Source organism: Prionailurus bengalensis, chromosome B4, assembly GCF_016509475.1.
Source record: "Prionailurus bengalensis isolate Pbe53 chromosome B4, Fcat_Pben_1.1_paternal_pri, whole genome shotgun sequence".
In the NCBI taxonomy this organism is placed as follows: Eukaryota; Metazoa; Chordata; class Mammalia; order Carnivora; family Felidae; genus Prionailurus; species Prionailurus bengalensis.
Genome location: NC_057358.1, coordinates 116952089 through 116969165, shown reverse-complemented (window position 1 = coordinate 116969165; position 17077 = coordinate 116952089). Strand labels below are relative to the sequence as shown.

Below are 17077 nucleotides of genomic sequence, written 5' to 3'. Positions count from 1 at the left end.
GGGAGAGCGCCGGGAGGGGCACGAGGAAAGCTGGGGGCCGAGGTGACCCGTGCGCGTGGAGGCTAAGGCGGGCGGGACGAGCTGGTAGGAGGCTGCGGGGGCGGCCGTTGGGCCAGGGGACCCCTCCCCGGGCGGCGGAGGCGGCGGCGGCGGCGGCGGCGGCGGCGGCGGCGGCGACCCGGCAGCGCAGGCTGCACCGCCCCGGCTGTCAAGCGAGCGCGGGGGGCGGGCAGGAGGAAGGGGTGGAGGTGCAAGGGGAGGAGGGCTGGCACCGGAGCGCCGCGGTGTCGGTGCAATAAAAATGCATCCCATGGAACTGCCCATGGAGAAGGACGGGACCGAGGCGCAGCAGCAAGAGGAGGTGGTAAAAGCGGCGGAGGACGGCCGGGAGGCAGCAGCAGCGGCGGCGGCAGCGGCGGCGGCGGCGGCGGCGGCCGGGAAGTGAAAGGTCTCGCAAAGTTCAGCGGCTGCTGCGGGTGCTGAGCCCCGGGCTAGCGGCGGAGGAGCCCGCGGGACCGCTCCGCAGGGGCTGCGCGGCCAGGCCGGCTATGGTCCGGGGGCTCCCGTCGCCCCCGAGGTGCCCGGGCCCCTCCAGGCCGGTGTGCGAGGGTCACCCTACCGCCTGGCGCGGCCCCGGCCCGCGGCTCCCAGCCGCCGGCGCCCGCTGACCGAGCCTGGCGCCCCAGGAGGGGGAAGAAATAAAGAGCCCCAGTTCTTCCTGAGGACTGTTGGCGCTTCATCCCACAGCCGAGAGGGCTCAGCTCCCTCCCGCACCCGCCCGGCCCCTGTCCTCCCGGCTCCTCCCGGCCATGGGGAGCTGCGCGCGGCTGCTGCTGCTCTGGGGCTGCTCCGCGGTGGCCGCAGGTGGGTGGTGACGCTGCAGGGCCCCCACCCTCCTTCCCTCGCTCTTTCTGTTCCCCACCTCGGGACTCGGGGGTGCAGGGTAGTGCGGGCTGGGAGCGCCAAGCTCGGCTCCCGAGGATGAAATGAGTGGCCATGTTCCGCCTCCTTTCCCTGGGTCTCCACAGTTTAAAATACTATTGATTTTTTTGCAACTGCGATACACATGCCCTTGGCTAACCCGATATCCTGGGTACGCCCTGCCGGAGATACCACGGCCTTGGTTTCTTTCTCGGTTTGGGCTTGTAAAAAACTGCCTTTCCACTTTGTGAGGGAACAAAGGACCAAGCTCGCCATCCCCCGGCACTTCATGGCCTGAGGAATGATGGGGAGGGATGGCCCAGCGACCCTGGGCGCGCGTGGGCCGCGGCCGCCCTCTGGGTGAGAGCTAACCCTGAGGTCCCTGGCCTCACGCTGGGCACTAGGGAACCAGGTAGGGACACCTGGGCGGGGTGTGTGCCCTTTCACAGTGGCAGTGGCTGGAACGCACTGAGACGCCGGGCTGGGGAGATAGGTGGTGACCGCCCTGGGTTGAACGGAGCTGGCTGGCCGCCCCTGGGGAATTGGTACCCTGGCTGAGGCTCCGTGGGAGGTCGGAGGCGGGTCTGCTCCTAGTCTCGGTAACTGGATGACCTGCAGAGGCGTCGTCTGAGGCTCTCTCTCCTACTCCCATCCCGGCTTTCCTGGGCTGCCCTTGGCCACCGGTTCCTAGCGCGCCGTTTCTAAATTCGGGAGCCTCTTCCGTTCCTCTCCCTCCCCCGTACGGGTCACCTGGTTTCCAGTTAGGGGTTAGCGCAGCTCAGGGTGTGAGGAGGAAAGAAAGTGAGGGACTCTTCAACCATCCAGTCTCTCAAACGTTTCTCATTCGCTCTAGAAAGGGGAGTGTGGGCTGGAGGGACCGACTGGTGGGTAGAGAGCATCGGCGCACTTGTACCTTCCCTAAGGCTTCTTCCCCTCTGCCCCCAGAGACTCTGGCACACAGTTAAAAAAAAAAGTTTTAGAATCTTCACCCCAAATCAGTGTGACTCATAGGAGCATCCTTGCTATACTTGAATAGTCATTTCTTTAGGGATATCGAAGTATTTTTGTCCACCCAATATCTGGCTCCAATCTTTTCTGTAACTTATTAGTTCCGAGGCGTTTAAAAGTATTCAATACTTCCCCGAGGAGCCATTAAAGGTCTAAGGTTTTACTTGAATTCTTAGGAGTACAGGAGTACCCGTGCACCCCTTCCTGCACTTAACACGTGCTCCCCCGACCACAAAGTGAACTTTATTGAACCTTTCCCTTTTCAAACCATGTTATGGCAAAAACATGCAAGCAATCAAGAGGTTGTAAATAAATATCACAAGGCAAGTGTTTCAAGTCAAAAATACTTGTACGGGCAGTATATGATTTTCCCCGAAATGCTTTACAGGTGAGTCATAGCACACTGTGTGTTTGGGTGATCCTGGCCACAAGCAACTGTTGCCCAGCTAGTCAGAACAGTGGCAAGCAGAGTCTAGGCATAATGCACATTTGAATTTGACATTTAAAACATATGCCTAAGGAAGCCCTTTCCTTTGGTTGCAGAGGTTATGTGGGGCTGGTGGTTGTCAGTCAGCGTGTGAAATGTCTCTGTTTTAGTCTAAGTTGTCATTTGGCTTCTCCAACAGTACAGTGACAATAGTTCGGAGGTGCTCCCTCTTAAGTAGCAGAAACATTCAATTAGCCAGAATTTAGGGTTTAACGTCCTTTTCCTTCTTTCCTTCTCTGTTTTAACTTTTAAAATAGATGATTTTGCTTAAGGTAGTCATAATTAAAATGACAAACCCAAATTAAAGGATTAAAATATGTAGTCAGGATGTTAATAAGTGGATAATGTTTATCATTTTAAGTAATTTTGAAACATTAAAGTCTGTTGGACCTTTGTTTGGGTGGAAGCACATGTTTCTTTAAGAAGGTGTTTTAGTTCACAGATAATGTTTAAAGGTGCTGTTAGTGGCGGCCAGACTGTACACATTCTCCTGTTAAGCAAACAGGCAACGACTATATAACCTGTCATAGGTTGCAGCACTCAAGAGGCAGAGAGCATGTCAAATAGGCCTTTCTGCCATTTGGCAGTTGAGAGAGGTTTTTTTTTTCCCTTAGTTATATTTACTAAATATTAAAAATAGATATTATGCATCTGAGCTTCAGTGATGTCTAGCTTTGCTACCCGAAGTGAGATCCCGTTGGATATGGATTAAGTATCTCCTATTGCTTTTCCTAGGGAATTGGCTCCCTCACATTTTTGGCTTAAAAATATAACAGGATTCTATATTTCCTCCTTAATGTCTTCTAATAAGCATGTTAGATAATGCTAAGGACTTAAATTATATTTGAAAGACTAAATTGGGTGATCTTAAACACACTATTGTTTTTTGGTATTATTTAAGTCATCGCTTCAAAACAAAGAAGTGTATTTCGAATATAGAGAACATTTAGAAAGCAAAGTACTTAAAAGGTTGAGGCCCATTTTTTTCCCCCCAGTGTTTCCATTTCTCTTCCCTTCGCCCTTTATCTGAAATGATTTTTCCCTTTTATGTGAATTTTATAACCAAACATGAAATGTGTGCACACACACATGCACACTCACATGCTTGTATGTATCAATCTAGAACCGTATCCATGCCCAAATTTGGTAGAATTTCCTCTTTACCAAAAGTCTTAAGCTCTTTGGGGGTAACTTGACTGTTGAAGACAGACTAGGGTGACAGAAGAGCTTTCCAGATGGGTTTGTCTTGAATAACATATGCTTTCCCTTCCCTAGGACTGAGTGGAGTAGCTGGAGTGAGTTCCCGCTGTGAAAAAGCCTGCAACCCTCGGATGGGAAATTTGGCTTTAGGGAGAAAACTCTGGGCAGACACCACCTGCGGTCAGAACGCCACTGAGCTGTACTGCTCCTACAGTGAGAACGCTGATCTGACTTGTCGGCAGCCCAAATGTGACAAATGCAATGCCGCCCAGCCTCACGTGGCTCACCTGCCAGCTGCCATGGCAGACTCATCCTTCAGGTTCCCTCGCACGTGGTGGCAGTCCGCTGAGGATGTGCACAGAGAAAAAATCCAGTTAGACCTGGAAGCCGAATTCTACTTCACTCATCTCATTATGGTGTTCAAGTCCCCCAGGCCAGCAGCCATGGTGCTGGACCGCTCCCAGGACTTTGGGAAGACGTGGAAGCCTTACAAGTACTTTGCAACGAACTGCTCGGCTACATTTGGCTTGGAAGATGATGTTGTCAAGAAGGGAGCGATTTGCACTTCGAGATACTCCAATCCCTTTCCGTGCACTGGAGGAGAGGTAAGAGCACACGTTTAACTCTACACTGTAAGTAAGGTAGAAAAATGTTACCAGCCCACATTTTTTTTAAAGCATGAAGGTATACTTGTAGCAACATGAATGAAATTAGAATTTTTCATGAGCTTTATTTGTCATAAATTATTTCTCACCCTTAGATATGGACGTGTAGTCATTTTCAAGCAGGTTGGCCACTGGCTGGGTTTAAGGTGGAATTCTAAGGTTTTAATTTTTTTTAATTTGAAGAAAGCATAGACACACAACATCCCCACTCGATCTTAGAGGTTTGAAAGGCTAATAATTTCTTCAGTTAGCGGGTCTACTTACTGTGCTTCCGAAGGGGCAAGGGTTACTGAGACTGCCTGTTCCTGGAGTCCACACATGCCGGTATCTTCCTGAAACTGTTAACATAAATAGGAAGTAAATAAAAATAAAGCCAAGGGAGAAAAAAAATCTGTTTGTCACGATACTTTTGTATAACAAGAGTTTTATTGGTAAGATTACAAGAGTGTATAGTAAACAAATGAAGGTAGTTTCTTTTGAGATATAAAAGTTCTTTTTGGACTCAAAACCGTCTCAGTCTCATTTTGCAAAACAGCTTCCTTAGCTACTAGTTCAATTTCTGTATAGAATGTTTTCTCCTTTTTTCATATTTCCCCTTCCCTAAAGGGGAAACAAGTCTTTTTAATAAGATATACCTAGGAATATATGGATATACCTGGGAAGTTTCCCTCCCCCGTTCCCCAGAGCATTATGAAAACATTTAGAGAACACTAAGTTAAGTGAAAACAAATTAAGAGCATAAAATATCTTCATGAGATCAAGAAATATTGATTCAGGGGCACCTGGATGGCTTATTCAGTTGAGCATCGACTCTTAACTCTTGATTTCAGTTCAGGGCATGGTCTGTCAGTTCCTGGGTTCTAGCCTCACATTGCACTCTGTGCTGACACTGCCGAGCTTGCTTAGGATTCTCCCTCTCCCTCTCTCCCTACCCCTCCCCCTCTTAATTTAAAAAAAAAAAAAACCTTAAAAAAAAAACCCCATGATGCTTCTTTTTTTTTTTAAAAAAAGAAAGAAATATTGATTCAGACTGGTGTCTGGCTGGCTCAGTAGGTAGCACTCACTCAGGGTCATGAGTTCAAGCCTCACATTGGGTGTAAAGTTTACTTAAAAACTAAAATTAAAATAAAATAAAATTTAATTTAATTTTTAAAATATTGATTCAGAAAAAAGAGAAGAGAGAATATAATCTTTATAATTCTGGTACATATCATGAACACACAGACTAAATAAGTGGTTCTCAACTAGGGGTGATTTTGCCACCACCACCCCCCCACCAAGCCCCCTCCCAGGGGACATTTGGCAATGTCTGAAGACATTTTTGCTGCAGGGAGGGACACTTGCTGGCATGTAGTGGGTGAAGGAAAAGGATGCTGCTACACCTCCTATGGTGCACAAGATAGCACCCCACTCCCACTCCTGACAAAGAATTCTTAGCCCAAAATGTTAGCACCAAGGCTGAGGAAGCCTGGACTGGGTGTGAGGCATATGTCCCATGCCTGTAGTACTAATGGCTACAAATACTAAGATAAGATGCCTTCTAGCAGTCCTTTCTATTACTATTCACAGACTTCCCAGATGATTGCACTTAGTGAACATTTTTTGAGCCCCTACTATGTGCCAGGCACTGTAGTCAGTGCCAGTAATCCTGCCTTTGGTTTGGGGAAAGGGTTGCTTGTGAGGGGCCTAATGAAAAAGCAGGTTTGAGAATTTCTTCTTCCTACTACCATAGACACCTATGGACTTTTGCCTTATTATCCACCTCCTTCTTCTGTGTGCTCCCTGCAGACCAGGCCCTGTGCTGCTGGCAGGGGAACCAAGTGGGATGTGGCACAAATAGCCTACAGACTGTGTTTCATTCTTTTTCTTGGTCTCTAAAGCTGGCTTCATATTGTAAACTCGTGTGCACCCTGTCATGATGGACATTTTTAAAGATACCAGACAGGAAAGAAACAGATAAGTTAGACTCATTGTTTTCTTATGTGGAGAACACTTTGTGTTGCAAACAAATGAATGGCTTTGGAAGTGATCCACATGCTCATATCGGTTCCCTACATCTCAGTGCTACTGGGCCATGTGTACCTAGGAAGTAGCAAAAATACAGTTTCAGTAACCAGATGGCAGGCATGCTTGCTTAGCAAATATCACATTAACCGTATTATAATGGCCCAGCAATTACTTAGCGATGACTAAAGTAACATTTATTTAACTTACAGTGGAAGCAAAATCTTCTTTAAAGCCAAACTACTTATTGTCATCAATGGTTATTACATCAAATTTCAAGCAGAGAGAGACTAAAATTTACATTAGATATTTTACCTTTGATCTCCAGTTTTAGTCACCTTTATATCCAGTTAAAAATTGGGGGGTCGGGGCACTTGCATGGCTCATTTGGTTAAGTGTCCAACCTTATTTCAGCTGAAGTCATGATCTCACGGTTCATGGGATCAAGCCACACATGGGGCTCTGTGCTGACAGCTCAGATCCTGCTTGAGATTCTCTCTCTCTCCCTCTTTCTCTGTCCCTCCTTGGCATGCTCTCTCTTCCTCTCTCTCAAAATAAATAAATAAACATTAAAAAACTTCTTAAAGTTGTTTTTCATTGTAGCTGTTATTTCAGCAGACTTATAATTCAATGGCAAGAAAAAAAATCAAGGACCATCTGGTTCCCTCTAGAGTGTTTTTGCATATATACTCTAAACCATCATAGAATTTCTTCCTTTCAGAGCACAGGTTTGGGAATGAATCTTTGCCTCCTGAGTTAGAGAGTAGAAGAGAGTCTTCTTCAAAGACAAGGATCAGAGGATGCTTGCCTGGGACTGATTACTGCCTGCTTCTCCTGTGTTGCTTTGGAATATAAGTTAGTACTGAGCTACAAATTTTGCAGTACAACTCTACATCCCCAATCTCTATCTTTGGAAACTGGCTGATCAGAAAAATAAGCCAATTAACGTGGGGTCAAATAAGTAGTCTTAAATTTCATTTATTGCTTATTTATAATATTATTATAGACCTGGATCTTCCTCCAATCAATATAAGACTTCTGAGGACTTCTCTAGGTATTTTCCTACTACTCAAACTAACATAAATATATCCCAGACTTCATTTTTTTCTATTACTCATTCCAAAATGCTTCCTTGGGCTTTTAGGGCCTTAGACCTGTAGCTTCATGTTTAAGAAATCAGATACCTCCATCTTTGGAGTTGAAGGCACCAGTCATCTGAAAGAGGGCTTTTAAAAATATAGGCCCCAAAAGCCACCCAGAAGAATACTCTTTAATTCAAGTTAAATCAAAGTTAAATCTGCTACACAGCAACTTCCTAAGTTGGTCAGCAGTTAAAATGACTGGTTATCTGAAAATGTGTGTCCTTTTCAGGAGAAGAGATTAAGGCTCGGAGGTGATTTACCCAACAACAGTGCATAGTTAGTTATATGGCAGAGGCAGGACTAAATCATGAGTCTTCTGACTGTAAGTCTAGTGTTTGTTCCACAAAACTATGTTTTCTCTTCATTATTGACCCCCAAGAACTGCTTGCAGAGAGATGTATGCATATCTCTCTTCTCTCGCACTCTCTCACAACCATTTGTTATTCATTTGGATGTGACATGAAGGTTAAAAAGGCATTGCCAAACAGCTTTCTCTTGAGCAGGAATGTCCTCTGAGATGTCAGCAGTGTTTTGGGAATAAAAAGGTTCCATGAGTAAACTAGGTTGGGAAACACTGGGTTTAACAAAATTAACATCTATAAATACATAAATGTTCTCATTAGTGGTCTGTATCCTCAAGTGGGAAATGTAGGATGTGACATTCCCAAACTTATCTGTCCATGGAACCCTCTTTCTGCAGAACTCCAATTACTAGCTTTTGGAACCCCAGAGATCCACAGAGCACAAGTTGGAAAATGCTGGTTTGGAGGTATTAAGTGCTCCCAAAATCCCGGTAAAAGGCACAGATGGGGGAGATGTTGTTCAAGGGGTACAAAGTTTCAGTTATGCAAGATGAATAAATTCTGGAGATATACTGTACAGCAACATGACTATAGTTAACAATACTTAGTTGTGTGCTTGTAATTCGCTAAGAGGGTGTATCTTAAGTGTTCTCACCATACACATGCAAAAAAGTGGTAACTGAGATGATGGGTATGTTAATTAGCTTGAACATGGTGATTATTTCACAATGTATGTGTATATCAAATCATAAAATCATACTTCTTAAATACACACAATTCTCAATTTTCAAGTATGCCTTGATAATTTTTAAAAAGGCACAGAGAGGCCTGATGCTTGGCATGGTTTGACATCAAGGCTCTATGTCTATTGGGGGTTTAATCTCCTATTTAGTTGTAGCAGCAGGTAATAATAACATTGAAGCTAAAGATGAGAAGTTAATTAGGCTTTTTTGGGACTCAAAGCAGCAGCCTCGGATCCCCTCTGGGTACAGAAAATGGAGGGAAGTGAGGAGATGTAGCAAGTCATTTTAGGTTCCAAACAATGAGGCCTCTTGGAACTGGAATTTCAGTTATCACTGTTTAGGAAATTCCAAGTGACCCCAAAGTACCTCTAAAGTGATGGAGTTATTATCTCCTTAGAAGTGAGCATTGCTGCCCTCTACTCTTTTAACTCACTGTTAGAAGAGCTCTATTCAAAATTGGATAGCAACCAACCAAGCCACACAGATTTTTTTTTTTTCCTCCAGGGCATTATGAATATAAAACATTCAAAGGGAGGCAGTGGCACAGAGCAGAAGAAGACTGGTGAAGCACTATGGAAGGATTGTGTCAATCTTACTTGCCTCTGTATCCCCAGCATTTAGCACATTGCTTGGATCATAGTAGGCATTCAATAAATCTGTGACTGCATAAATGAGCAGGAACAAATGAGTGATATGAGTAGGAGAATATCCTTAAATGGCAGGAATTTAAGGGAGGAATGAATATAAGCCTTGAGTAGGGGATAAGATTCAGAAACCCTGGTTAACATGGAAAAGTTCAATTGATAAAAATATGAGATTAAGTTGTGGTTGGAGAAAGGCAATTAATGAAGGACCTTCAATAATATTTTTTCACCCATTTGTTCATCAAACAATTTGGGGGCTATTATATGTCTGATGCCATTCCAAGTGCTGGGGTATGGTGGTGGACCAAAGAGATAAAAGTCCTGGTCCCCATGAAGCTTAGGTGTTGGGGGAGGGGGATGGAGGGAGGATGGAGAACAAATACTTAAGTAAAATACACAGTATGTCAGAGTGTGATAAGTACCAAGGAGAAGATAAAACAGGGTAGAGGATGGGGAGTGCTAAGCTGGAAGGCCTGCTCTTTTTGAAACAGGCTGAAGGATTCGTGTTTGATGGAATAGTCAATGACAAGAACTCTGAGCTCCTGGCAAGTTTTCCTGAGTGAACAAAATCTGTAATTAAAGGTCCCATTTCTTTCAATCTGTAGATATGGACAAATGAAGTTGTGTATTAAAATGACAAACATTGGCAAAAATCCCTCTTGCTAGTGTTTCTTAGAATGAGAGCATTTGGAAAGGAACCTAAATGTCATCAATGGAAAAACACATGACTGATGAGTAATCTGAAGCCTACAGAGAGTTACATGACTTGTCTGTAATTACTCAGCTGAAATCTGTGTTTCCTGACTTTTAGCCCTGTGCTGTTTCCACTATACTAGTTGGAAATTACTATGTCCTGAGTTACGTAGTGTGAAGGATACAAAAATGATATACATTCATTTCCTTCACAGTCCTTACAATCCACTGGGTAAGAGATCAAACATGATCATTAATGGACTGATTTACTAAATAGTATGAGATAGTGCATGATTAATTCCCAGATACGTTGTGCAAATAATATACCTTTCAAAATCTGAGTATTCATTTATCTCTTTGAAGGATGTCTCTTTGGCCATTGAAAAGATTCTACTTCAATACCTTATGGTAAAGTCAGTATGGCACAAGGGTGCAGAAGATGGCAAATTGCTTAATCAGGTTTTTACAGATATTTACATTTATAATATGCTAAGCAATATTTAGATTTTTAGCTGAAAAGAGAAAGTAATACATGAGTTGTAATGTTTGCTAATCACTACTCTTTGGTTAGCTACTTATTTTCTTCAGTCACTGAAATCTGCATGTGACAGTTTTGCAGCAGCAATGGTCATGAGTCATGGTCGCAGCGAATGTCTACTGATGCCTTTCCGTGTGCCAGGCATTCTGCAGAATGCACCATATCCCTTAATCTCACAAGAACCCTGTTAGTTGGGTACTAGTATTAACCCCATTTTGCAGACAAAGAAATTGAGACTTAGTGAGTTAGCGTAACGTGGTCAGACTCAAATAAGAAGTGAACCAGCCCATGCCAGAGCTGGGATTATTAGCTTACCTCAAAATTATTTAGATGATTAGGTTTTATTATAACTAAAAAAAATTTTTTAAGTAAACTAAAACTAAATTGCTCTAGTAATTATTAGGTATGATATACAACTTACAGTGTGATTGATAATTTGTAATATGGTACCATGAACTTTGCATAACAATTATTTTTTTACATTAGATAGAAAAATTACATATAACAAGCAGACTGTCTGCACTTAAGGTTACCTAAGATCATTTTTAAAAATTTATTATATTTATTTATTTATTTATTTATTTATTTATTTATTTATTTATTTTGGTGTAAAAAGGTGTTTAAGCCTGGGTGGCTCAGTTGGTTAAGCATCAGACTCTTGGTTTTGGCTCAGGTCATGATCTCATGGTTAGTGAGTTCAAGCTATGAGTATGGAGCCTGCTTGGGATTCTCTCTCTCTCCCTGTCTCTTTCTCTGCCCCTTCCCACTCATGCTCACTCTCTGCCTCTCTTAAAGTAAATAAACTCTAAAAAATAAATAAATAAAATAAAATAAGCTATATGGGAATGAGTACCATAGTTTTTTTCAGTACCATTTAATATACTTTTTATTTGATTGGTTGGTTTTGGGTGGTTTGTTTTTACCTAGCTAGTAACTGCTTTAAGTAATTTTTCTAACTAAAGTTAGTCATCCAATGTATTAATGTTTCGCTCTGAAGTATATTCTTAGCTATAATTTTGTTGAACTTCTTTGAAAATAAAATGTTGTATATATTTGTCTAGAGTGCTTCGATTATCCATACCCTAGGGGTACTCCCTTCCTGTAGGGGTGGGGCTAGAGATTAACAGCACTCTTCAAAAAAATAATGCCTTTAGTTTAAAGAAAATCCAGAGAGTAGTTGTTAATTAGAATTATTTAAAGGAGCTACATAAAAATTAAAACAAACCCAGAGATCAAATCAATAAACTTTCACTTATTGATTTCAAAGAGTAGACTTTTCCTCCAAAAATACCTCCTTTCTAGCTATTAAGAAAATCTGTTAGTATCTGTTTGCTTTGCATTTGTTCAATTAGATGGTTTAGCTTTGCCAATGTTTCATTAGAATATTCTGGAAATTTTGAGAAATCAGAATATAAAATGCTGAGTTAGTAATGAAAGATTCACACCGAAAAGTTAAGGCCAGACAATGAAGAGCAGAGGAACAGGCACCTGGAGGTCAGGTATATCTGGGCACACAAGAGGTGCTTCTGACCAAGGAATGGAGAACCCTAGAAACCAGAATGGTTGTATTAGGGACTGGGGCTTCTGGAAGATGAGGAACGTGCATCATGACAGAGAATAAAGAAGTTATTGCTTCTGATCAGTAATTAGAAGTATCTGAAAACTCAGTAATAAATGTATCCTCTCCTTCCGCTTCCCCACCCACCCATGCACTCTGTGTCACTCATATGTAACTATCATATCATGTCCCCTATCTCTTCTACTCCTCTAGTGTTCACTTCTTGAGGAACTTTGTCCCATCTATCACTGTATATGCCCTGTGGCTCCCAGCCCCCCAACCTCTGTACCTGGCACATGTCTCTGCAAGGCCTAACTGTCCAAAACACATTTATTGAATTGAATCATATGAAAATAAATATATATAAAATAATAATACCATTTATTAACTATGTTGGATGCTACATATCTACTAAGTGCTGATCTTTTCAAAGTAGTCATGATTCATTCATTCTTTCTATGAGTATTTATAAAGTGTCTCCTATGTGCCAGGCACTATTTTAGGAGTTGGGAATACAGAGCAAAAAGTCAAAATTTCCTGTCATTGAGCTTACATTACAAATGTAAGGTGCTAAACAAGGTAAAGTATATAGAATGTTAGACAGTGATCATTTAAAGGCAAAAAAAAATAAACCAGGGGAAGGGGCTAGAAAGTGGGGAGGAGGTTTTTAATGTTTAGAAAGAACTCCCGGGGAGAGCCTCACTGAGACTTTTGAATAAGGACCTGAAGGAAAGCAGAAGTGAGCAGTGGACATATCCAGGGAAAGAGCAAAGGCCCCAAAGAAGTGTGCCCAATGCCATCAGGACAGTGAGGAGGCTGGCACTGAAGCAGAGGGATGGAGGTGCAGTATAGTATCAGAGGTCAGAGGTCAGAGAGATAATTAGAATGTGGGGCCTTGAAGTAGGTGTCAGGATGGCCCAAATTTACACCTAGATCAGTTAAAGCCTGTTAATTATGTTTGGTATCCCCTTTCATTCTCTAAGTAATCCCAGTTTGGACTATATTTTAAGTCATTATTATAAAGTCATTGGTTTTTACTTTGAATGATATTGGAAGCCGTTGGAGGTTTTAAGCAGAGGGAAAAAATGATCAATTTATTTTTAATAGGATCACTTTGGCTTATGTGAATTTGTGGGGGTTTTTGTTTGTGTGGGGTTTTTTTGTTGTTGTTCTTATTGCTGATGTTTTGTTTTGCTTTGCTTATGTATTAAGAAAGACCAAAGAGGGATGCAAGGAGACTGCCTAGAATGCTGTTGTCATAATTCAGGCTGGGGCACCTGGGTGGCTCAGTCGGTTGAGTGTCCGACTTCGGCTCAGGTCATTTCATGGTTTGTGGGTTCGGGCCCACGTCGGGCTCTGTGCTGACAGCTTAGAGCCTGGAGCCTGCTTCGGATTCTGTGTCTCCCTCTCTCTCTGCTTCTCCCCTGCTCACACTCTGTCTCTCTCTCTCAAAGATAAATAAAGATTAAAAATAATTCAGGCTGGATCTGACAGTGCATGGACAGAGGAGAGCAATGGGAATGATGAAAGGTAGTTGAGTTCTGAATTGATTTTATGGCTACAGCCAACAGCATTTGCTGAGAAATTGGATGTAGTGTGTGGGAAAAAGAGAGAATTAAGGATGTTTTTAGCCTGATCACCTAGAAGAATAGAATGGCCATTTACTGAGGTGGAGAAGACTCTTGGGGAGCAGATTTGGAGAGGAGTGCCTGGAGCTCATTTCTGTACGCATTACGTATGAGACATCCAAGTAGAGAAGATACTCAGTAGGCAGCTGGATCTGTGAGTTTAGAGTTCAGAGGTCTGGACTAAATGTATAAACTTGGGACTCATCAATATAGAGATGATATTTAAAACCATGAAACTGGATGAGATTGTCAGGGGAAGTGGGTGTGGTTGGAAAAGAGGAAAATCCAAGAACTGTACAGGGGAGGATCAAACTCAGTCCAACTGATGCTGCCATTACCAAAAAACAAACCACTGTTGCCAAACCCGAGGTTTATATGAAAACCAGTCTTGCCAGTCTAGGGGTCCAATGGTTGTTTAATTAAGAAACAGCATGCGTCGAATAACATTGACTTTCCACAATCAGAACGGTGGGTGCAAATTCTAAAATGACTAGTGTGAGGGAAGGCATATGAGCTGCAACTCTGGGTTATCAAAAGACCAAAATGCATAGGGAAAAGGGAAAGTGCTGGCTGGATAATGAGTAATGATGGAAAAGGGAGAGAGAAGAATACTAACGGAGAAAGATACCTTTGAAAGTACCATGCTAAAAGAGAAATGTTGATCTTAGCAACCTTCAGATTTTAAGGGCCTCATATTCCATTGCATCTTGGCTTATCCAACTCTTCACCCTTTTCTGACTCAAAATTGCAGCTACCAGGGGCGCCTGGGTGGCGCAGTCGGTTAAGCGTCCGACTTCAGCCAGGTCATGATCTCGCGGTCCGTGAGTTCGAGCCCCGCGTCGGGCTCTGGGCTGATGGCTCAGAGCCTGGAGCCTGTTTCCGATTCTGTGTGTGTCTCTCTCTCTCTCTGCCCCTCCCCCATTCATGCTCTGTCTCTCTCTGTCCCAAAAATAAATAAACGTTGACAAAAAAAATTTAAAAAAAAAATTGCAGCTACCAGAGTGACTTTTTGGAATGATTATAAAAAAATATTTTTTGAATGCCCCTGGGCCATCACAGTTTTGGAAATGAAATTAAAATTTAGCACTGTACACATTTTTTTTTCTACTTAGGGTGTTGTGAGATTTGGTTTGCACAATGTGATGGAGGTCATCTACCCAAGGCATGGGAGCTATACAGTTATTCCCATTTAAGTACATATGTTTACATTGTCACAGTTTTTAAGATGTGTCATTAATGTTTTAATTAATGTTTAATTTTTTGTTAAGAAGGAAAAGAGAAAGACAACATTTAGAGATTATAGTAGAATGTGCCAGTTTCTGGACCAGGCATTTTGCATATATCTTTCTTTATCTCTAAGGAACAAGCTCTTTTGGCTTGGCTGGTTTGGCTTGTTAAGGAACAAACAAAACAAAACACCAACCCTCTTTCTATATCATATTTCTCTTCTCTCCCTAACCTTCCTGCAAATGATGCCTTTCTAGGCATCAGCTATGTTTGCTGATGTTACTTTACACTTCATAATTACAGTTTCTAAAACAATAAAATAATTGTGAGAAATATTCACATCCTTTCTACATGACATCATGTTCATTTGTGCTAACACTGTATCTTTTGGCTGCCACTGAACAGGGCTTCTAGATTTAAAATTAGATTGGAGAAAATGTAGTCACTCTTTTATATTGTTTAATCTCCATTAAGAATTATTGTTTCCTTTTATTCTAGCCAATCTGATCCTTCTGAAATCTTTGAGGTTTCACATCAATTCCTCTTGTCAGTCAATGCTATCTTTCTCTCATATCCTATGTCCCAACAAATGACCTCTGTCCCTATCTCCATATGAAAGCAAAGGTCAGTGGAGGACACTTAACACCAGTGATCTATCAGAAGAACCCAGGCACCTCACTCCCCAAGAATCGTCATCTTTGTTTTTTCCCATCCTGGCACACACAAAGGGGAGCAACACTCACCCCTTTGTAACAGTGGCTTCCTCTCTGATGATTCTCAAAGTTCAGGAGAATGTAAGCCCACTGGGGTTCCTTGGGACACAGGGTAGTGAAGAGGTATAGTTTGCAAAAACAAAAACAAAAACAAAATTGCAAGGTGACCGTCAACTCCCACTCCCCAACTTCTTTTCTTCCCATGTGTGCTATCAATTCTGATTTGTTACTTATGGCCATTTTTCTTTCAAAATGTTCATTTCTTTCCTCAAAGCACCTTGTTTTGTCACATTAGACCACTTCTTTTATGTCTTCTCTGGCTCCAAATATGAATTTGTGAAAATGAGCATGACACCTAGCCTGCCCCCATGATTTTCTCTCTGGAATCTTCTATCACTTCTCCCAACTCCATTGCCCCCTTGTGCTCCCCCATCACATTCCAATTCTACTGTTCACTTTCTTGTCCTTCAGCTAGACAGTTGAACTCTACTGGGAAAAATAAAAACATAATTATACTGAGAGATGCCTCTACAAATTTGTTTTCTAGTCTAATTTGGCCCTCAAATTTATCTCGAAATCCTCTTTTCTTCAGCCCTCTTTCATTCCTGTAGTGAATCTTGCAGAGCTTGTCTCCTGTCTCTGAGACCACTCCTCACCCACATTACCACCACCCCCAACCCCCGCTGGCTCTCAGGTAAAGAGCTTGCCTCCTACCTCACTGAGAAAATTAAAATGTGTGTATGGCATCACAGGTTAACCCACAAAGGCCCATCAAGGCAAAAGCTGAAATTCATTCTCGATTCCTTTCTCTCCCTCAGCCAGTAGCAGTCATTTGCCAGGTCCAGTTCTGCTCCTGTAGTCTGTCTTGAGTATGCATGCTTCTCTTCATCTATACACAACCATCCTGGTGCAAACTGCCATGATTTCTCATCATGTACATTATTGCAATATTCCTCCAATTGTTCTTGCTGTTCTGTCTTGCTTGCTCTCCAATCTGTTCTCTATGCCACACTCTACAGGGGCTTTTTGAAATCCAAAATGTCACTTCCCTGCTTAAGGAGTCTTTTGTGACTATCCAGTTCCCCCATACCATAGTCCACATTCTTTAATGTGGCATGCTAGGCTCTTTCCAAATGCCCCGGCCTTATCTCTCATCACTGCCTCTTCTGCCCTAGCTTCCAACTGTACCTACTGAACTACTTATATTACTCCAAGGTGCCAGGCTCTCTCCTACCCTCTGACCCTTGCACACATGCTTCCTTGTCCTGATGTTCTTCTCTTCTGTTCCCCTCCCCCAGTCCTACCTCTCATTCATTTAACCAAACTGTCAGCCAAATATTTTTTGGATGGATGGTTTGATCCATCCTTAAGAGCTGCTTAAACTTCACCTCTTCCTAAAGTTCTGGGTTAAGTGCACTACACGTGTGTGTCACGCAGGTGCACCCATAGCACATGTTTACCTCTATGACAGCATTTATCACATTGTTTTGTGAACCCCTTAAGTCAGCTCAGATCATACTTTGAGACCAACTATTTAGCATCTAACATGCTGCCTGACATATTAAATCGCTATTTTTCAAGTAAACAGACTCTGAGGCATTAGT

The 17077-nt window shown here is 42.7% G+C and overlaps 1 protein-coding gene across 4 annotated transcripts in view; it reads left to right on the top strand.

Moving 5' to 3' along the window:
- Positions 1-237: 237 nt before the first annotated feature.
- Positions 238-17077, top strand: part of NTN4 (netrin 4) — a 124141-nt gene continuing 107301 nt past the window's right edge. For all 4 annotated transcript variants that reach the window (XM_043562177.1, XM_043562176.1, XM_043562175.1 and 1 more), the window contains exons 1-2: positions 238-864; positions 3692-4221. In XM_043562177.1, coding sequence (XP_043418112.1) covers positions 810-864; positions 3692-4221 — 585 coding nt within the window. In that variant the 5' untranslated portion in view covers positions 238-809. The remainder of the gene's footprint in view (positions 865-3691; positions 4222-17077) is intronic.